Here is a 23,613-nt window from a genome sequence, read left to right as displayed (position 1 = left end):
AAGCAACTTTGGTTTAACAGAAATAGCTGCTTCAAAATCCATCATATTCATGATGCCTGAAACATATGACCAAACACTTCCAACCCTCCTTCAGCCTGGCAAAAGAACCAAAGTAACCCAAAATCAATAAATGAGCTGGGGGGCAATCTTGGACAATTCTTATCTCACCTCTTCAGGTGACCAAAACCAGTCACACGGTGATCACATGGACTATATGAATATTAACAACAAACCCAATTTGCCTTCTACATGATATGAAGATGCAAGACCGAGGTGAGGAAAAACATTTACTCAGAAGGTTGATACACTTCTGAATTCTCTTCCTCAAAAGGTGGTTGAGGTGGAGTCTTTGAATATTTTTAAGGCAGAAGTAGATGTATTCTTGATAAGCAAAGGGGCGAAAGGTTATCCGGGGTAGGCAGAAATGTGAAGTTGAGGTTTAATAAAATTAGATCAACCATGATCTTATGGAATGATGGAGCAGGCTCAAGTGGCCTAATGGCCTTTTCCTGCTCCTAATTCATTTGTTTGTGATCTCTGCCTTAGCCAAGAACTGGTGCAGCTCCCTCATGAAGGTTAGCACTCAAAGCACAAGCAGGGAATATATTCCAGAGGCTAACTACTCACTGGGGAAAAGAAGACTCACCTAACATCAGGTATATTCCTACTCTTGCATAATTTAAATGCATGACTCCTGGTCTTCACCAATCTCTCAAACTGAAATAGCTTATCCATAGGTACACAATCCTGCCCTTTCATTACACTTATCTCTATCAGGTTATTCGTAGGTCTACGCTGCTATTGAGTGAATAGCCGTTGACTTTAAGCATAACTGAGTAACAAAGGTTCTTTAAACTAGAAATCACTTTCATAGTTCTCATTTGTACTACTTCAGTACAGTCTATCCAATGACCTGTTTAATGATAGAATGGTCATTTTTGATTGGTATTGAATGGTTGTATTACTGTAAGACACATTTGCTCACTATTTAGTGATCAGTGCACAATAATAAATCAATCCTTTTCTCAAGCCAATTTTAGTTCACTTGTCTCTAAGTTATAAGTATGTATTTTCTTTATCCTTTCATGGGATATGGATGTTGTTGGCAAGGCCAGCATTTGTTGTCCATTCCTAATTGCTGTGGAAAAGGTGGTGGTAAGCTGCCTACTTGAACTGCTGCAGGCCAACTGTTGCAGCTGCACCGACATTGCTCTTAGGAAGAGAATTCCAGGAATTTGATTCTGTGACAGTGAAGGAATGGCGATAAAGTTCCAAGTCAGGAAGGTGTGGGGGGGACAGGTGACCATGCAGGCGATGGTGTTCCAATGCAACTGCCGTCTTTGTCCTTCCAGGAAGTATAGGTCTTGGGTATCAAAGGAGTTTTGGTAAATTTCTGCAGAAAATCTTGTATATGGTGTACATGACTGCCATTATGTGTTGATGGAGGGAGTGAATGTTTAGGTTGATGGATGGGGTGCCAATGAAGTGGGCTGCTTTGACCTGGATGTTGCGAGCTTCTTAAGTATTGTTGGGGCTGCACTCTTCCAGGCAAGTAGAGAGTATTCCATCACACTCCTGACTTGTGCCCTGTTGATGGTGTACAGGCTTTGGGGAGTTAGGAGGTGAATTACTCGCCAAATAATTCCCAGCCTCTGACCTGCTCTTCTAGCCATAATATTTGTATGGATGGTTCAGTTCATTTCTGGTCATTGGTAACCCCCAGGATTTTGATAGTGGGAGATTCAACGATGGCAATGCTGTTGATTGTCATGGGACAATGGTTAGATTTCCTCTTGTTGGAGATTAACATTATCTGACACTTGTGTGGCGCAAATGTTGTTTGCTACTTATCAGTCCAGGTCTTGCTGCATGTGGGCATGGATTGCTTCAGTATCTGCGGATTTGCGAACGGTTCTGAAAATTATGCAATCGTCAATAAACATCTCCATTTATGACGGAGGGAAGATCATTGATGAAGCAGACGAAGATCTTTGGGCCTGAAGAACTCGTGCAATGATATCCCGAGACTGAGATAATTAATCTTCAACAATCACAACCATCTTCCTTTGTGCTCAGTAGGACTCCAATCAATGGTGAGTTTTCCCCTGATTCCCACTGACTTCAGTTTTGCTAGGGTTACTTGATGCCACACTTGGTCAAATGTCAAGGGCCATCATTCTCACTTCACCTCTTGTGTTCAGCTCTTGTTCATGTTTGAACCAAGGCTTTAATGCGGTCAAGAGCTAAGAAGCCAAACTGAGCATTATAGAAACATAGAAAAACTACAGCACAAAACAGGCCCTTCGGCCCCACAAGTTGTGCCGAACATATCCCGACCTTTTAGGCCTACCTATAACCCTCCATCCTATTAAGCCCCATGTACCCATCATTATCGGGCAGGTTATTGTTGGGTAAGTGTTCCTTGATAGCATTATTGATGACTCTTTCCATCAGTATTCTGATGAGCAAAAGGAGACTGATGGGTGGTAATTGGCCAGATTGGACGACTTCTGCTTTTTGTGGACAGGGCATACCTGGACAATTTTTCATTTTGTTGGGTTGATTGATGCCAAATTGTATTGGAACAACTTGGCTATGGGCATGGCCCGAACATAAGGCTTCAGTACTATTGCTGGAATGTTATCAGGACCCGTAGCGCTTGCAGCATCCAGTGCCTTCAGTCGTTTTTTGATATCACATGATAAATCAAATTAGCCAGGGTTTGATATCTGTGATGCTGGGGATTGCACAAAAGGGCCAAAGTGGATCACCCATTTGGCATTTTTGCCTGAAGGTGTTTGTAAATGCTTTAGCCTCGTTTTTTACACTGATGTGCTGGGCTCCCTCATCATTGAAGCTTGGGTTATTTTTGAAGATTCCATCTTCACTTAATTGTTTTCATTGTTCACCACCATTCACAACTGGACGTAGCAGGGCTTCAGAGCTTAGATGTAATCCAGTTGTGTGGGATAGCTTAGCTCAGTCTATTGCATGCTGCTCCTCTGTTTGGCATGCAAGTAGTCCTGTGTTGTAGCTAATGACTCATTTCTGCATTTGCCTGGTGCTGGTCCTGGCTTGCCTTTCTGCATTCTTCATTGAACCAGGGTTAATACTCTGGCTTTAAGGAGATATGCCGTCCCATGAGGTTACAAATATGATTGAATACAGTTCTGCTGCTACTGACGGCCTACAGTGTCACATGAATGACCAGTTTAAGTTGCTAGATTTGTTCTGAATCTATGCTGTTTAGCACAGTGGTCGTGCCACACAACACAGTAGAGGTGTAAAAATGGGATTTTGTCTTCATGAGGACTGTGCAGTGGTGACTCTTACCATTATTGTCATGGGCAAATGCATCTGTGATAGGTAGATTGGTGACAACAACATCAAGTAGGTCTATCCCTCTTGTTGGTTCCCCTACCACGTGCTACAGGTCCAGTCTGGCAAACATGTCCTTCAGGACTCGGCTAGCTCATTCATTATTGGAGTTATCAAACTGCCGATGATGGACAAGCAAGATCCTCATCCACAGTACATTTTGTGCCCTTGCCACCTGTGTTACTTTCATTTGGTGTTCAAATGGAGGAGTACTGATTCACAGCAGAAGCTGTAGAAGGTAATCAGCTGGATGATACCTTACTCAATTTTGACCTGATGTCATGAGATTTCATGTGGTCTGAAGCAATGTTGAGGACTCCCGAGCAACTTCCTCCCATTTACCAATGGCTCCCAGCTCGTGGGGGTAAACCTGTCAATGGGTCAAGACATATCCAGGGATGGGGATGGTTGTATCTGGGACACAGTCATATGCGCCAAATCATACCTTAAAGACAATCAGGCTGTTGCTTGACTAGTCTGTGGAACTGTTACCAAATGTTAGTAAGATTCTGGTGCCTAGTTTGATGCCAGATGGTCTGCCTGGTTTTATTCTCTTTGGACTGTAATGGTTGGTTTAATTGGGTGGCTTGCCAGGCCATTTTTTAAGGGCAGTTGAAAGTTTGGAGCCACTTATCAGCCAAACCAAGTCAGGGTGGCTGATTTCATTCGTGAACCAGAGGATGTTTACGACAATCGATGATGCTTTCAATTTCAGATTTTTATCAATTGAATTTAATTTTCACCAGCTGCCATGTTGAGATTTGAAAGCTTGCCCCCGGGCCTCTGGATTACTAGTCCTGTGACACCACCACCTATACCTAGAGGAGTATAGAATATGCAAGAGGGAACTTAAAACGGAAATTAGGAGAGCAAAAAATGGACATGAAAGGAAACTGGCAAGTAGAATAAAGGAAAATCCGAAGTTATTTTACAAATACATTAAGGGCAAAAGGATAACTAAGGAAAGAGTAAGGCCTATTCAGGATCACAGTAGTAATTTGTATGTGGAGCCAGAGGACATAGGGTTATGAATGAATACTTTGTGTCATTAATCAACAATGTGGGTACAGAAATCAGGGAGAAGGACTGTGATGTAATTAAAGAAATTAGCATAGTCAGTGAGGAGGTTCTCAGTGGCCTGACAGATTTAAAAGTAGACAAATCTCCAGGATTGGATGAAATGTATCCCAGGTTGTTGAGTGAGGCAAGGGAGGAAATAGCAGGGGCGCTGGCAATAATTTTCAATTGCTCTTTGGTAACAGGAAAGGTGCCGGAGGACAGCCAATTTGATACCATTATCCAGGAAGGGAGGAAAGGATAAATCAGGAAACTACAGTCAATCTAATGTCAGTGGTGGGGAAACTATAGGAAGCAATTCTGAGAAACAGAATTGATCTGTATTTGGAGAGCCAGGGATTAATCAAGAAGTCAGCATTGTTTTGTTAAAGGGAGGTCATGTCTGATCAACTTGAGTGAATTTTTTGAAGTGGTGACCGGGTACGTAGGTGAGGGTAATGCATTTGATATAGTCTTCTTGGACTTCAGCAAGGCTTTTGACAAGGTCCCACATGGGAAACTGATAGCGAAGGTAAGAGCCTATGGGGAAAATTGGATCCAAGATTGGCTGAATGGCTGGAAACAGAGGATGATGGTTGAGAGGTGTTTTTTGGACTGGAAGACTATGTCCAGTGAGGTCCTGAAAGGATCAGTGTTGGGACCCTTGCTTTTGGTGGTTTATATTTAGACTTGAATGTAGTAGGGTTGATCATTAAGATCTTGATGATACGAAAATTGGTAGGATGGTAAATAACGAGGAGGATAGCCTTGGATTACGGGAGGATATAAACGGCTGGTCAGATTGGCTGATCAGTGGCAAATGGAATTCAATCTGCATAATTGCGAGGTGATGCACTTGGGCAGGACAAACAAGACAAGGGAATACATGATAAATGACAGTACCCTGGGGAGCTCAGAGGACCTTGGTGTGCATGTACGCCATTCCCTTAAGATAGCAGGATGGTTAAGAAGGCATATGATATACTTGCCTTTATTACCTGAAGCAGAGAGTTTAAGAGCAGGGATGTTATGCTGGAACTATATAAAATGTTGGTTGGGCCACAGCTAGAGTATTGTGTGCAGTTCTGGAATCCACATTATAGGAGGGATGTGGTAGCACTGGAAAGGGTGCAGAGAAGATTCATCTTGATGTTACCTGGGCTGGAGAATTTTAGTTAGGAAGAGTGATTAATTTTAGTTAGGAAGAGACTACGCTATTCAAAATATATATCACCACAAACAGCCTTGAGACGAAACATTCCAAGACCTTGCTCATCGTGGCCGGGGAGTTCAACCAGGCAAAGCTCGAGTGTCCTACCGAGATACCACCAATATGTCTCCTGTTCCACCAGAGGCCCAAACATTCTAGACCACTGCTACACAAACATCAAACATGCCTACTCCCTGTATCGCCCGCCCACACTTTGGCAAATCAGACTACAAAGCTGTGCTCCTACTCCCGGCTTGCAAGCAAAAGCTGAAACAGGAGAATCCGATAAAGAAAGTCGTGCAATGTTGGTCTGAGGAATCGGATGACCTTCTAAGGGACTACTTTGAGTCAGTGGACTGGTCAATATTTAAGAACTCAGCGACCAACCTGAACAAGTATGCCACTACTGTAACTGACTTCATTAGTGAGTGTGTAGAAGACTGTGTGCCAAAGAAACAAATCCGTGTCACAAAAACGGAAAATGCTGGAAAATCTCGGCAGGTCTGACAGCATCTGTGGGGAGAGAATAGAGCCAAGGTTTCGAGTCTAGATGACCCTTCGTCAGCAGCTTTGTCTGAAAGCATGCAAGAAACAATATTTTTCACTGTATATTAATACGTGTGACAAATCAAATCCAATTGGATAGATTGGGATTGTTTTCCTTGGAGCAGAGTAGACTCAGTTGGGGGACATGATTGAGATGGATAAAATTGAGGGGGATGGATAGAATGGACAGGAAGATGCTTTTTCCCATGGATAGATCAGTGACCAGGGGACATTGATTTAATGTAAGAAGCAGGAGGTTGAGGGGAGATGTAAGGAAAAACATTTTCAGCTAGAAGATGATGGGAGTCTGGAACTCTGCCTGAAAGGGTGCTGGAGGCAGAGACCCTAATAACATTTAAAAAGTATTTAGATGTGCACTTGCAATGTCGAGGCATTGATTATGGACCAAGTGCTGAAAAATGGAATTAGAATAGTTGGGTGGTTTGTCTTTGACTGGTGCAGACTCAATGGCTGAAGAACCTTTTTCTGTGCTCTAGATCTCTATGACTATTCCACACTTTACTCTCATGACACTGCATTCATCCAGGTTAATTGCGATTTACCATATTTTGACTTGGTAAATTAATTTTTTTTGAAAGAATATCAAAGACTTAGGTTTCTATAGCATCTTTCATAAGCACGGGAGATGTTAAAGTTTTTACAGCCTATGAAATACTTTTCGGTAGTCACCGTTAAGATGTAGGGAATACGATGACCAGTTTTCACACAGCAAGCCCCCACAAACATTAATGGGATAATGACCATATAATCTCTCCATGATATTTAATATCAAATTTTATTTCATTATCTTAATCCATTTTAAAATGCATTAATGCATTTTGTTGCTAACATGCTCAAGTGCCCATTGTTTTCTGACTTGAACTTTTTGACTTCAATTATGAGCCTTTTATTCTTTTGTGGGATTTGGGCATTGCTTGTAAAGCCAACATTTGTTGTACATTCCTAATTGCCCTTGAAACTGAGCGGCCTAATCAGAGGACAGTTAATCATCAACCACATTGCTGTGGGTCACATGTAGGCCAGGCCAGGTAAGGACTGCAGATTTCTGACCCTAAAGGGCATTAGTGAGGCAGATGGGTCTTTACGGCAATCAGTGATAGTTTCAAGGTCACCATTACTGAGACTAGCTTTATATTCCAGCTTTATTAATTGAATTCGAATTCCACCAGCTGCCATGGTGGGATTTGAACCCATGTTACTAGAGCAATAACTTAGGCCTCTGAATTACTAGTCCAATGACAATACCATCATGTCAGCATCTGAAAGGTTTTGGCCAAAACATGTAACAGAAATGAGCAAATGAATACTTTTATCTAAAAACACTTTATGTGGAGCTTTTATACCTATGAGGGCTGCAGCTGCAACAAAAAGAAAATATACACTAATTGTTTTCAGCTTATTTCTGATTGTTCCATCTATTTTGTATTAGACATATGAGAAGGTTCTGCTGCATCTGTGCATTTAAATCAGAACTTGTACTTTCATAGCACCTATAGAACCCGATAGAGTTTTACAAAGGTGAGAACATTTTGAAAAAGTGTTTCAGAAGCTGTGAAAGATACCCTTTGAAATTGTAATTAAGGCTGGCTTTTTAATTTGCAGGATATGTGAAAAGATATTTGTGGAGGCACCAAGTATTCAGTAAGTTTTCAATTAATACGTTGATGTTTTTCTTATAAACTCTTTGAATAATGTCATTATGTTTGACTTTGTTTCATTTGTTAATCAGGGCATCATCAGAAACTAATAAACCAGTGGTGAAAGTCTGCTGGATCACATTTCTACTGGCAACAGGTCTGTTTAAAGTATTTTAAAAGATGCATACAATGAGAACTGACTTTCTATTTTAATTCAGGGAGTGTCCAAACATTTCCCAAGAAACCCGAGTGATTATTTCTCTTTAAAGTGTATTTATTTATTACTCACAAGTAAACTCCTATTTGGCATTGACCTGGATTTATATTGGAATTTTGCATGGTTTCAGTGCCGCTTCCTCATAAGCAAACGTGCAAAGAGATTGTCAAATCCCTCAGCCTTGCAAGTACCATCCTCCCCAATGCCAATTTCCTGAGGGCGAGGATAAACAAAGGGTACACAATTGCCAAATTTACAGAACAGGCCTTTCATGAAATCCACTGGATTCATGAAATTTAAGAAGACAAACCCAATTACTTACGAAGTATGTGCGTTTGACATCAGAAATGAGTTCACTGAACAGACCAAAGCAGCAGACCAGACCAAATGCAGAATAGAGCTTGAATGTGAATCTGTCTTATTAAGTATGAAGATCTTTGAATAAAGGGAATGTGATGTTTGAATGAAACTACTATTGGAAAGATACAAGTGATTAGAATGGCTCAACATTACAGTAGATTTTTGTAAGATTCCCTTCTGTTCTGCATAAAATTTTGAGAAGATTTCTTGCTCATTTATAGTGCTCTTAAAACCTTCAAAGGTGATAAAAGTATCACATGAAAATATTTGTATTCAACTGTGCTGGTTACAACTGAAGGTTTTTGAGTTATGGCCAAAAATGAGGAAGAGAATGGTCCTTGTACTTTCATGGAGAATATTGTATGACTTCTGACCAGCGTAAGCTTAAACAGAGATGAGACTAAGATACTAGTCAGTGGTTCACTGGCTTTAGAACAAAAATAGGAAATTTAAAGAGATGATTCTTATCTTTATCTCATTCAAGATCATTTTCTCAACAATACTTTTTGACCTTGTAAATGGTACATGAAACAAAAACACTTTTTAAGCATACATTTTTGTGGTAATTTCTGAAAATGAAAAGTTTTGGGGAAAACCCAGTTATGACTCAAGTTCTTCTGAAGGCTAAATATGAAATAATACAAAGGCCCATATTTTGCGCTTGCCATCATTATCTTGTGAAGCTGCCCATGTGCAGTTAAACTAAGATCCAGAGGTTGTTGTCAATGAATTCCTGCTCCACTGCAGTGTATGTTGTTAATGTTCCTGCTAGTGGCAGTCTTTAGAAATTGCTGAACAGAAGAGAACCTTTGCCTTTTATACTACAATGTCCTGTTAACCTGTCTCCCACAAAAGTTGTTTTTTGTTAATTAGGGATAACTCGGTACTTAACAGCGCAACATGTCATAACTACTGCTGAACAATCTTTTTCAGACTGGGGGAGTCTGAAAGAAAACAAATTTTATATTTGTGTAATGTCAAGATTCTTGAATTATGATAATTGCATAGTTTTTAAAAATGATTGCTATTTTAGCTTCTATTGTGCTACAGGTGTAATAAAAAGTGAAGGATAATCATTACATTTTATTTCCTACTTTACTGTGAATGAGAATTCTTCAATGTGATTGGCTGCTTGCCCTGATTAATGATTTCATTACTGCTGCGAGTCTGGAAATCCCTTTGACTTGGCTGCAAATGCAAAATTAATATGGGAAAAGATGAAATCCACATCATAGAAATTGCTGGATCCTTGTAGGTAGCTTTCTTTGAGGTCAGCAATGAGTGTTATTGCTTAGTGGCTGACTGTAAAATCTAGACATTAAAGTCAACATGAAGAGTGGAGATAGGCTCTTTGGTATTTCGGTCCATCAAAAACAGTCTTAATATCAGGTTGCTGAAGAAAGTTACATATGTTTCTGTGCAATTGAATGGAAAACGGTACCTTTGATTAAATAATAGCATTAAAATAGTTTGCTAATAAATGTAGGAAAAACAATACACAGATTCTGTTGCCACCAACTGGAAAGATATCAAGATCAGATGCGCATATGCCGGCAGCCACAGGGTGGACCGGGTGTGCATGCACAACCATTCCTAGCATCTTTCCAGTCGGTGGCATAAGCTAGAATGATTTAAAAATGTACTTTATTCATGTTGATAGAAACATGACATTTCTGCTGTTTTATGTTGGAGTCTTAAAGCTCCTCTCAGAATTAATTACTTTTATATGCAAACAATGGTAGCCATTCTGTGTCCCACAAACATCTTTAAGTAAATAATGAGTCAACCTGTTGTTTTTGTTGGATGCAATTGGAGTGAAGAATGTTGAGTTGAACAACTCCCAACTATTTGAAAATTGCTATGCGATGAATTATTAGCTTAAACATGAAGGAGTAGACAAGATGTTGGTTTAACATTGACATGTCTGACAGTGTGGCACTTGATGTGGAGATGCCGGCATTGGACTGGGGTAAACACAGTAAGAAGTCTCACAACACCAGGTTAAAGTAAAACAGGTTTATTTGGTAGCACAAGCCACAAGCTTTCGGAGCGCTGCCCCTTCATCAGGTGAGTGGGAGTTCTATTCACAAACAGGGCATATAAAGATACAAACTCAATTTACAAAATAATGGTTGGAATGTGAGAATTTACAGGTAATCAAGTCTTAAAGGTACAGACAATGTGAGTGGAGAGAGGGTTAAGCACAGGTTAAAGAGATGTGTATTGTCTCCAGCCAGGACAGTTGCAAGCCCAGGCAAATCGTGGGGGTTACAGATAGTGTGACATGAACCCAAGATCCCGGTTGAAGCAGTCATGTGTGCGGAACTTGGCTGTCAGTCTCTGCTCAGCAACTCTGCGTTGTCGTGTGTCGTGAAGGCCGTCTTGGAGAACGCTTACCCGAAGATCAGAGGTTGCTTGCCCGTGACCATTGAAGTGCTCCCCCACAGGAAGAGAACACTCTTGCCTGGTGATTGTCGAGCGGTGTTCATTCATCCGTTGTTGTAGCGTCTGCATGGTCTCCCCAATGTACCATGCCTCGGGACAAGCCCTCCGTATACACAGGATCTGCTCAGATGAGGAGGATCGCAACAGACACCTCCAGACACTGAATGATGCCCTCATAAGAACAGGATATGGCGCTCCACTCATCGATTGACAGTTCCGACATGCCACAGCGAAAAACCGCACTGACCGCCTCAGAAGACAAACACGGGACACGGCGGACAGAGTACCCTTCGTCGTCCAGTACTTCCCCGGAGCGGAGAAGCTGCAACATCTTCTCCGGAGCCTTCAACATATTATCGATGAAGACGAACATCTCGCCAAGGTCATCCCCACACCCCCATTTCTTGCCTTCAAACAACCGCACAATCTCAAACAGACCATTGTCCGCAGCAAACTACCCAGCCTTCAGGAGAACAGTGACCACGACACCACACAACCCTGCCACAGCAACCTCTGCAACACGTGCCAGATCATTGACACGGATGCCATCATCTCACATGAGAACACCATCCACCAGGTACACGGTACATACACTTGCAACTTGGCCAACATTGTCTACCTGATACGCTGCAGGAAACTATGTCCCAAGGCATGGTACATTGGGGAGACCATGCAGACGCTACGACAAAGGATGAATGAACACCGCTTGACAATCACCAGGCAAGAGTGTTCTCTTCCTGTGGGGGAGCACTTCAACGGTCACGGGCATTCAACCTCTGATCTTCGGGTAAGCATTCTCCAAGACGGCCTTCACGACACACGACAACGCAGAGTTGCTGAGCAGAGACTGACAGCCAAGTTCCGCACACATGACGACTGCTTCAACCGGGATCTTGGGTTCATGTCACACTATCTGTAACCCCCATGACTTGCCTGGGCTTGCAAAATCTCACTAACTGTCCTGGTTGGAGACGATACACATCTCTTTAACCTGTGCTTAACCCTCTCTCCACTCTCATTGTCTGTACCTTTAAACTTGATTACCTGTAAAGACTTGCATTCCAACCATTATTTTGTAAATTGAGTTTGTGTCTTTATATGCCCTGTTTGTGAACAGAACTCCCACTCACCTGATGATGGGGCAGCGCTCTGAAAGCTAGTGGCTTGTGTTACCAAATAAACCTGTCGGACTTTAACCTGGTGTTGTGAGACTTCTTACAGTGTGGCACTTGCTCAGTGTTGCACTGGACTGTCACCTGTTCCTGGCGTAGAACTCAGCCCATAACCATTGGACTTCCAAGACTAAAATGTCACCAACTCAGTGTAGCAAATATGTAAATGAGATGTAAATTATTAGCAAATTCTTCCACTTCGGTGATGAGGAAAAGATTAAAATAATTAGGTAGCATTGCACAGTTTTTGAACGGATTCTTTCCAAATTTAAAATTGTGTTCTAAAGTATTTCCTGAATTTCACATTTTCTTTTGATTGTCAACCACAGTTAAGTGGCTTCCCAAAATAAGAAGTTTGGATATCTTTGTTCTAATACATCTTTCGAAAATGCTAATTTGTGAAGCATTTGAAGCAATTGCATTTTAATTCAGTGTGAAAAGCTATTTCTTACCACCAGAGGGTATTGTTGCATTTCCTTTGTTCACATCATTTGGTAAATGTGAAGTTATTGTGGGTAGTTTGTGTTCTGTATGTTTGCTGAAAAACTACAAAGTTCAGTAGGGAGTTTTACTATGATTATAAGGTAGTGGTAATATCCTTCACCAAAATATTAGTTTTTAGGATAAATGTAAATTGATGAATGCTTGATGAGTCTTGAGTTATCAGTGTAAAGAATAGCCACTATCAAAATATGTGTAGAAACAGTATATTTTGGCATGTTTTACAATCCCTGGATTTTCTTTTTGATAAAGATTTTAAATACCTAGACAATTTTTCAAGTTTAGATGCTACTTTAATATTTCTAGAAACTATTCAGATTTATTTTCTTACATAAAGTTACTCGCCACCTGTTTGATATGTTAAACAACATGGTATGTGGTTTGCATGAAAGATGCACAAAATATAATTTTGGTTCTCTGGGTATCTAGAAACCAAAAGACCTCTTAAATGGTCCTCCAAACAAGAGTATATTGTTCTATTTGCATTATGCATGTTCATTTATCATTCAAATATAATAGGACAAAAGGAACTAATATTTTGCCGTTGTTATTTGCGTTCTGCTTTCAGGAAAGCTACTTCAGATGGAAGATGACCTTGTGCTCTCTTTCCAGTTGTTGCTTTGTGTCTTGGAGTACTTTATCAAGATCTCACCATCTGCATTGATTAAGGAACCTTACAGTAGGTTTCGAAGCTAACAGTAGAATTCAAATTCAGTTGCTGTTTTTAAAGTGTAGTCTTTAATTAGCTAGCTCATGGAAAGCTTAAATTTGGAAGTGAAATATGACCACTGCATATTTATTATGAGTAAGAGTTTTAACAACACCAGGTTAAAGTCCAACAGGTTTATTTGGTAGCAAATGCCATTAGCTTTCGGAGCGCTGCTCCTTCGTCAGATGGAGTGGATATCTGCTCTCAAACAGGGCATAGAGAGATACAAAATGAAGTTACAGAATACAGATTAGAATGCGAATCTCTACAGCCAACCAGGCTGTAGAGATTTTGTGTTTCTGTATGCCCTGTTTGAGAGCAGATATCCACTCCATCTGACGAAGGAGCAGCGCTCCAAAAGTTAATGGCATTTGCTACCAAATAAACCTGTTGGACTTTAACATGGTGTTGTTAAAACTCTTACTGTGTTTACCTCAGTCCAACGCCGGCATCTCCACATCATATTTATTATGAACTATTGCTATTGATTCTGTTTTAAATTGACTTTTTAAAAACCTGAGTATTATGCAAGCAGTTAGTTAATGGAAATTAAATTATAATCCATAAACTCCCCTGATGGTAGAGAGTAATAAAGCAAAATTGCTAGTAGTTTCCAGACCATGAGCATTGCTTTCCTGTGCAACTTTGCTCGTTCATTTCACTGATTCCTGATAAGAGCAAGTCTAAAAGCTTCAGCAACATGTCTTTTTTTTCAGCAATACTCATAAAATATAGCATTTTAAGGAGTGTGGGTCCTACAGTGCAAACACTACTTCTGGGTTGTAATATGCCACTCTTGGCCAAATATAACAGTTGCATTTCTTGCTGTCTTTATTGCATTATTTATTTTCTTGCACTTTTATGTGTGCCATTCTTTTAAGTATATAGTTTAATTGGTGAAATGAATGAGCAAAGTTCTTCATGTGCAAAAGGGGCAAGGTTTTTTAGAAACTGCTGTTTTTCTTTCAGGAACTACTGCAAATAGTATAAATTCCAGTGGCCCATCACGAACTTCTAGACGAAGTCAGAACAGAATTGTACAGACAAGCAGTTCAACTGAAGTAGATCCCAGAATCATGGAAATCCTTTGTCAGGAAAATGAGTGCAATGTGGAAGAGGCAAGTTAATATAATGCAATAATATTATAATTGAAACTGGAAGAAAAATCCAAAGACGTGCAAAATGTTCTAAATTTTGAACATAGGTTCAAATCCCATTGTGGCAGGTGGAATTTTATTATTGCTACCTCACAGCTCCAGAGATCCGGGGTCAATTCTGGCCTTGAGTGGCTGTCTGTGTGGAGTTGTATATTCTCCTATGTCTGCGTAGTTTTCCTCTAGGTGTTCCAGTTTCCTCCCACAGTCTAAAGATGTGCAGGTTAGGTGGATTGGCCATGCTAAATTGCCCCTTAGTGTCCCAAAATGTATAGGTTAGATGGATTAGCCATGAGTGGGGTTAATGGTATAGGGTGGGGGAGGGGGCCTGGATAAGATGTTCTGTCAGGGAGTCAGTGCAGACTGAATAGACCAAATGGCCATGGGGAAGTGCTCATTAATTGTTGATGAATATGGCTCCTGAGATTTGTAATCAAGTGGCCTGACAGAATTGCTATGACATGGGAAAGAATTAGGGTCAAAGTTGAGCTATTTAAGGCTTAAAAGCGTGTATTTTACTGTATTTTGAGAAGCTGTTGAAGTAGATAAGTTTAAGTTACAGTCTTGCTGAGAGAAAAGCAACATCATGCCTTGTCGGGACAATGGGTGGAATGTTAGAATAGTACTGTCTTTCAAATATCTTTCTTTAATTGTCCTGTTAACTAGGCAGTTTCATTGACCAGCATTCACTTTATCCACCCGCCTAAATAGCTTGATTTAACTATTAAAGTTAATTTTAAGTTCTGGGCAGAAATGTTGACAGAAAGTAAATTGATCCAGAATTGTCAATGGCGATGGAGTACCTGTGCTCTTAGTTCATTGGTCACTCTTACTGCAGGAGCTATGAGCGTTGACCAAAGTTGCTGAGGCAAAGATTTATCTCACATGATTTATGTATCTGAAGTCATATGACCAAGTGTTTCATTTTGAGGAACGCATGTCTTCTCATTCATTTTCAAGATCAAATTCCAAATCGTGTATTTTGAGTGGAATGGGTAGGAACAGGAATGCAATCTGGGGAAACCTTTGTTTCAAGTCTGTAGAACAATTTTCTTCCTGTTACAAATCTTATAGAGACCAATAATTTTTAGAAAGATACTTGAATTTTCAGTGACTGACTGGAACAAGATTTCAAGTTTTAAGCTTTTGATTGTAATAAACAAACTAAAAGTAGCATTGTCTAAATATTGTTCAGCAGACAACTTGTTCTCTAAACTACTGGAAGAATCTCCCATTTAACTTTTAAAACAATTGAAAATCCCTCACCACAGTTATGCTTTACTCTGTTCCTTCAGTGGACACTTCATTCTCCAGGAACCAGGCCAAAGCTATTCTCTGCTCCAAGTGACTCACTTCCTTTTCCAGCCAGATAACATCTAATCCCCTGAACTAATTTTTACAATGAGGATTACCCTGACAATTCCTCCCTGTAGCTAAAGCAAGGTGAATCTTCCAGCCCTGTTTAAATCATGATGAACTTGGTCTCTCCAATCCCAGCATGATCTTCCATTTGATTCTACATGTTGAACACTAGAGACTGGCTGTCTCCATCACTTTTCTCTCTGATTCTTACAGATTGACCTATCTGTGACATTTGGGGATATCTTAAAACCTTGCAAGCCAATACTGCAATGGCTTGTTCCCCTCTCAAACCCATCTCCATGGCAGCATCAATCACATAGGTGTTGTATCCACATATACATGCTAACTAATTATGCTTTAGACCCCCCCTCCCCAACTCCACTCCATCTTGAAATTAAATGGTTTTAAAATATAACTGTTTATAAATCAATGGCTCCTGCTTTGCCCAAGACTGCAAGGAACTACAAAAGGTTGTGAATGTAGTCCAATCTATCACACAAATCAGCCTCCCAGCCATTGACTCTGTCTACACTTTCCGCTGCCTTGGCAAAGCAGCCAGCATAATTAACGACCTCACGCACCCCAGACATTCTCTCTTCCACCACCTTCCATTAGGAAAAGATACAAAAGTCTGAGGTTACGTACCAACCGACTCAAGAACAGCTTCTTCCCTGCTGATGTCATCATAGAAGACATAGAAACCCTACAGTGCAGAAGGAGGCCATTCGGCCCATCGGGTCTGCGCCGACCACAATCCCACCCAGGCCCTACCCCCATATCCCTACATATTTACCCGCTAATCCCTCTAACCCACGCATCTCAGGACTCTAAGGGGCAATTTTTAGCATGGCCAATCAACCTAACCCGCACATCTTTGGACTGTGGGAGGAAACCGGAGCACCCGGAGGAAACCCACGCAGACACGAGGAGAATGTGCAAACTCCACACAGACAGTGACCCAAGCCAGGAATCGAACCCAGGTCTCTGGAGCTGTGAAGCAGCAGTGCTAACCACTGTGCTACCGTGCCGCCCATGTCAGACTTTTGAATGGATTTACCTTGCACTAAGTTGATCTTTCTTTACATCCTACAGTGTTACATACTGTAACACTACATTCTATACTCTCTCGTTTCTTTCTCTATAATTGGTATGCTATGTCTGTATAGCGCGCAAGAAACAATACTTTTCACTGGATGTTAATACATGTGACAATAATAAATCAAATCAAAAATCAAATCCTGACCACCTTAGCACCTCCTTACGAGACTTGGAGATTAACAGCCTATCCAAAGTTAACACAAATGCTCTTCCCATTGTCTACTGGTGTGAACATTTTATACCCTCTTACTAGTAAAACAACCAGGGTCTCTTAAACAAAAACCGAACACGCTGGAAAATTTCAGCAGGTCTGACAGCATCTGTGGGAAAGGAATAGAGCCTAGATGACCCTTTGTCAGAGCTCGGTTTTTGTCCATTAAGAGATCAGAATGTGTAAATGGCAGAACAAGGTATGGAGTGTCCGAGGACAACCTGAGAAATGGGGCAGATGGCTCTTGTGGAGTGGGGATGGGGTAGGTGGGGGAACCAAGATGGAAAGCGAGATTTAGAAGTGGACAAATGAAACGATGGAAGAAATTAAAATTTAAAACGATAAATAAGAATATAAAGTAATAAAAATGGATTAATAAGATAAAAAGAAATTAAATAGCTCTGATGAAGGGTCATCCAATCTTGAAACTTTGGCTCTATTCTCTCTCCACAGATGCTGTCAGACCTGCTGAGATTTACCAGCATTTTCTGTTTTTGTTTCAGATTCCAACATTCGCAGTATTTTACTTTTAATCTGGATCTCTTCACTGTCCTAATCGCCACCCAAGTTTGTTGTCAAACAGGATTGAGCAGGTCACATGACCCCTTCACTACTACATTTTCCCTTAAATTAAACAGAACCATCCCAAATCATAGATTGATAAACCAGAAAAGGAAATGCTGGAAAGTCTCAGCAGGTCTGGCAGCATCTGTAAGGAGAGAAAAGAGCTGACGTTTCGAGTCCAGATGACCCTTTATCATACATTGATAAACTTCATATTTGTAACATTCCATATGTGTATGTTTTTCAGTGATGAGATAGAAGCACTAAAATGCATTCATTTATTTGAGCTAAAATAATGAAAATCTAAAGTTTAGAAACATAAATTCAGTGCGATGCAATTAGAAACTTAGAAACCCGACAGCACAGAAAGAGGCTATTCGGCCCATCGAGTCTGCACCGACCACAATCCCACCTATCCATATCCTTACATATTTACCCACTAATCCCTCTAACCTACGCATCCCAGGACACTAAGGGCAATTTTTTAGCATGGCCAATCAACCTAACCCGCACATCTTCGGACTGTGGGAGGAAACCGGAGCACCCGGAGGAAACCCACACAGACACGAGGAGAATGTGCAAACTCCACACAGACAGTGACCCAAGCCGGGAATCGAACCCAGGTCCCTGGAGCTGTGAAGCAGCAGTGCTAACCACTGTGCTACCGTGCTGCCACGGTATTATTATCTTAAATTTTAAAATGATCAACTCTTTTATATTTAGTCCTTTGCTAAGTATTCCTGTCTTAACTTGCTTGCTCAGTGTTAAGTATTTTGTACTTTTGACCAGTATTCAATCTTAAGTTTCAGCTCTGTTCATTAAATTATCTCAGCATGATTTTGTACATAGAGAACAAGTAAAAGAACATTCCACACCAAGAATAGGTCATGTTCATTCTTTGTGTAGAAAATTCTCACATGTTGGCAACTCCATCATGTCTTGTAAACAATTCACGAGCTTCTGTGAAAGAAGTGGAGGAACCACCTTCTTCTCCTTTTTCCTATTGTTTTGTTCTGATAACAGTGCATTTTCTTTGTGAGGAGCACATCAAAGATAGGCAATTTAGTAGCGGGATGATGGCCAAAACCAGTTTGAACTGACCTTAGTGTTTCCTGATCTACTTGTTCTGTTAGTTTATTTTTTTATTATGGTGTGTATTGTCTCCAGCCAGTTAGTGAGATTTTGCAAGCCCAGGCAAGTCGTGGGGGTTACAGATAGTGTGACATGAACCCAAGATCCCGGTTGAGTATTCGAACCATTGTCTTGTAAATTGAGTTTGTGTCTGTATATGACCTGTTTCAGAACACAAGTCCTCACTCACCTGATGAAGGAGCCTAAGACTCCGAAAGCTAGTGCTGCCAAATAAACCTGTTGGACTTTAACCTGGTGTTGTGAGTCTTCTTACTGTGCTTACCCCAGTCCAACGCCGGCATCTCCACATCATTTTATCAGTTAGCCAACCCTCTGTCCGTGTGAATATACTACCCCCAACACCATGGGCTCTTATCTTATTAAGTAGTCTGTTGTGTGCTCCCTTATGGAGCTCTTTTTGGAAATCTGGTTCCCCTTCATGTATCCTGCTCATTGTCACCTTAAAGACTTCTATTAAATTTGTCAAGCATGATTTCCCCTTCATGAAGTCTGAAGCAGTCCATGTTCAAATGCAACAAGATCTGGACAATATCCAGGCTTGGGCTGACCAGTGGCAAGTAACATTCGCGCCACACAAATGTCAGGCAATGACCATCACCAATAAGAGACACTCTAACCACCATCCCTTGACATTCAGTGGTGTTACCATCACGGAATCCCCCACTGTCAACATCCTTGGGGTTACCATTGACCAAAAACTCAACTGGACTCACCACAGAAACACAGTGGCTACAAGAGCAGGTCAGAGACTTGGAATATTGCGGCGAGTAACTCACCTCCTGATTCCCCAAAACCAATCCACCATCTACAAGGCACAAGTCAGGAGTGTGATGGAATACTCCTCACTTGCCTGGATGGGTGCAGCATCAACAACACTCAAGAAGCTTGACACCATCTAGGACAAAGAAGCCCGCTTGATTGGCACCACATCCACAAATATCCACTCCTTCCACCTCCGACGCTGAGTAGCAGCAGTGTGTACTATTTACAAGATGTACTGCAGCAATTCACCAAAGATCCTTAGACAGCACCTTCCAAACCCATGACCACTTCCATCTTGAAGGACAAGGGCAGCAGAAACATAGGAACACCACCACCTACAAGTTCCCCTCCAAGTCACTCACCATCCTGACTTGGAAATATATCGCCATTCCTTCACAGTTGCTTGGTCAAAATCCTGGAATTCCCTTCCCAATGACATTGTGAGTTAACCCACAGAACATGGACTGTAGCGATTCAAGAAGGCAGCTCTTCACCACCTTCTCAAGGGCAACTAGGGATGGGCAATAAATGCTGACCAGCCAGCGATGTCCATGTCCCACGAATGAATGAATGAATAAAAATAAAAGCCATGCTGACCCTGCTTGGTGATGATATGTATTTTAAAATGCTCTGTTCATACACTTTTACATAAACTTTAAGTGGGGTGCATCTGCTGTCAGGTTCTGACTAATGGATCTGACACACTCTGTAGCAATCTTGTATAACTTGCTGGAAAGTTATACCATAATGATACCTGGCCCCAATGTGTCTGTCATTTTTCTACAAGGGTTGATTAATAAGGGGTTATGGGGAAAAGGCAGGAGAATGGGGATGAGAAAAATATCAGCCATGATTGAATGGCGGAGCAGACGCGATGGGCCGAGTGGCCTAATTCTGCTCCTATGTCTTATGGTCTTATGGAAACACATTTAGAGGAGAACTTTTTCTTTGGATATTACAGTAAAAGTACTACAGTAGTACTTGAGTCAGTAGGGTAAAGTACACAATATAATCTGTTACTTGGTGACAATTTGAAAAATATAAAGGAAACTACAACAACATGCATCAAATTATTTTTGGTTACTTCAATTAATTTAGCCTAAGTATCCTCAAATCACTTTCATAGGATGGCAGTCTATCATGCAATGTCAGGGTTTATCTTAGCTATCATTGCTTGGGGACGTTGCAGAAGTGAAAGAACATCCTGTTAACAGATCACAGTTCTGGTGAGAAATGAATGCATTTCTCAGATAACATAAGTGGAATATTTTTTCTTTCCCTATAAGGAATGTGGTTTAAAGTCTTCAAGTAACTTAATTAGCATTCATGTCCTCATCTTCAAATGCGTCCTAATGAATCCTGTCTTTCATTTGTCTAGGTGAAAAACATTTATTTGAAGAGCTTTCTTCCTTTCTTGGATAACCTTAAAATACCTTCTTGTGGATTTCCTGAGGTAAGTTGAAAAAGATGCTTAATTCAAGGTGAAGTGTAATAGTACTTGTAAAATCTTATCTGGAGTAAATGAGCTGGTCTTCACATTTTGTAATGTAAGTTAATGTGTTTACATATATTCTGACAGGCAGGAAAATGTAATTTAAGAACAATCTATATATCGGCAATCTTGTTCACAAATTTAACTTCTGTTCAAGATTTCTGGACATGCTTTTGTGTCAGCTTGTTGTGTCAGCTGTCACGATGTAGCTGCAGACTTTGACCAATAGGTGACTCTGGGGAGAATTTCTGAAATTTTGCTCAATGAAATGACCAATTTTTGTACAAAATAACTTGCGTCATCAGCTGAAAGCAGACATTTGTTGGCTGTTTATCTAAACAGTAATAATTTGTGGAAGGATTTCCATTGTTCAGATATGAAAGGATGTTTAATATAAACTCCTGAATTTAAACGTTTATTCTTGTTTCATAATGTTTAAAAGCACAATACAAAGGCAAGTTGTTGTACTGTTGGAAAAGGTAATTAGGAACATTTGATATATTTTGCTATGCATTCTAAAAAACCAAATCGATAGGCAGTAAAAGGTGGCAAGCTTCTCCCCACACCCAAAATCCTCCATTGTGCACACATATTAAAAGACATTTAATTAAAATTAAAAACAGCAAATGCTGGAAATACTCGGCAGCTCAGGTATTGTCTGTGAAACAAATAGAATTAGTGTTTCAGTTGATGATCTTTGTTAATTTTGAATGGTTTCTAAAAAATAAAAGAATGGAAGAGTAATGTAGGGCTCTAATTGTATAACTAACCACTAATCTTTGAAAGGCATAAATGAGTGCTTTTTATTTCAGTCAATCTTTTATCCAAGATTTTTTGCCTTATTGATTTTAGACCTGAGCATATTTAAGAGTTTATTCAATATAACACAGTTGGAAACAATTACCTGGTAGTTAGTAGCCTGAGTCGTTTGTAGCTGGATGAGGATGATCCTAGCTTTTGGTAGCATAATCCTGGGTTTTGGCAGAATTAGAATCAGGGATTTCTAGATTTTGAAGGTCTGTGATGAAATTGTTGTTGGATTTTGGTATTTGGGATATGGGAGTGTGGAGTGGTGTGTGGAAATGTTTGGTCTGGCATCACAGGGCTTCCCTGGTTAAGTTCTATCAGAACCGATATGACACTGACATCCAAGAAAATAGAACATATGTCCACCAGTATTTATTAGAGCAATAGAGTCAATAAGTCATTGATTTCTGAACCCAACCATCTTCAGCTGTGTCAGCAAAACCTTCTCTTTGTCAATGAGGCCAGAGATGTGGTTGTTTACTGCATATCCTACAATGTTTACCTACTTTTGGCAATTATGACTGCTAAAAATAAGATGGTTGTGTTTTGAACTATTTTTTTGATTCAATGGAGTAATGAAAAGGGACATGTCCCAAAGACAAACCTGTATGGCCTAGTTACCATGAGGACTGGGGCCCAGGTCAAGTGCCATTGAAATGCATATGTCAGGTTTAACACCTGAAAACAAAGGATGGAACAGCTGGCTTGCTATTGGTAGCCTTAGATTCTCAGAAAGCTTGATTTAAAAACACCCGAGGCAAAGGGAGAGAGAGAAATGCTGTTGTTGACAACAGAAATAAGGCAATTCTGTCGTAGCTACCAGTTTGTCAGCGCACAGATGGGAGTTTGTGGTTGACGCTGCATATCCTATAATGTTTACCTGCATTTGCAACTTATGCCTGCTAAACATAAGATGGTTGTGTAAATTTAAGGACATTGGAAGATTAGGCTTAGTGAGGCCAGGAGATGGAATCACTGGGGGAGCCTTGCTCTTGGAGGTCTGTTTGGGGATTCCTAGAATACTGAGGGAAAGGACTTCCAATTTTGACTGAATGATATGGGGTGAAGTGAGTCAATTGGAAGCTGGGAATTAACTTTGTACTGGTTACTGTAAGGATTATAACTGCAGAAAGTGTAGCAGTGCAGCATTATGTAAATGTTAGGAACAAGTTTAATTTATGTTTGTATTTGTGTGTCAAGAAACGTGAAACATAATTCTAGTTTCATTTAGAGTTTTTTGTGTGTTGGGAAGTCTGAAGGTTCTTTTTGTATACCTGCATTCCTAATGAGGTGTTATAACCCTTGAAGTGAAGAGGTGGGTTGCAAAGCTTGAATCAATTTTCTGGTGTTTGTATTGAAATCTTCCTAACCTTTTTGTCTGGTGTGATATAATTTATTTTTCCCATTTAATAGGTGCTTTATTCTTTGTGTTGAAAATACACTTTTGTCAATGTGTCCAGCAACTAACCTCTAAGGTTTCTATAAAAAAAATCAATGTTCGGATCTGGGATCTGACTTCTGCAAGATTAACATCAACTGGGATTATAACATTGTGGCATGGGGTTATTAGTTGTGTTAAGAAACTAAGAAGAGATATCCTTTCTCTCAGTACTGTTTAGTCGATGTTGATTTTCGTTTATGTTACAGTTAAAGTTTATCAACTTGAAATCTTATTATACAACTTTTTAAAGTCGAGCACTGGGAATTCACATCTCTTCAAAAGTTACCGATCTCTATTGCAATCATAAACTCTTCGTAA

At 40.3% G+C, this 23,613-nt stretch overlaps 1 protein-coding gene across 1 annotated transcript in view; it reads left to right on the top strand.

Annotated features, from left to right (window-relative positions):
• rb1 (retinoblastoma 1) overlaps positions 1-23,613 on the top strand; it is a 248,621-nt gene that overhangs the window by 28,253 nt on the left and 196,755 nt on the right. Inside the window, exons 5-9 of the mRNA XM_078232189.1 lie at positions 7,814-7,852; positions 7,941-8,005; positions 13,112-13,222; positions 14,222-14,370; positions 20,934-21,008. Of these exons, the coding sequence (XP_078088315.1) occupies positions 7,814-7,852; positions 7,941-8,005; positions 13,112-13,222; positions 14,222-14,370; positions 20,934-21,008 (439 nt within the window). The remainder of the gene's footprint in view (positions 1-7,813; positions 7,853-7,940; positions 8,006-13,111; positions 13,223-14,221; positions 14,371-20,933; positions 21,009-23,613) is intronic.

This window comes from Mustelus asterias, chromosome 17, assembly GCF_964213995.1.
Source record: "Mustelus asterias chromosome 17, sMusAst1.hap1.1, whole genome shotgun sequence".
NCBI lineage: Eukaryota > Metazoa > Chordata > Chondrichthyes > Carcharhiniformes > Triakidae > Mustelus > Mustelus asterias.
This window is presented reverse-complemented; position numbering and strand designations above follow the sequence as displayed.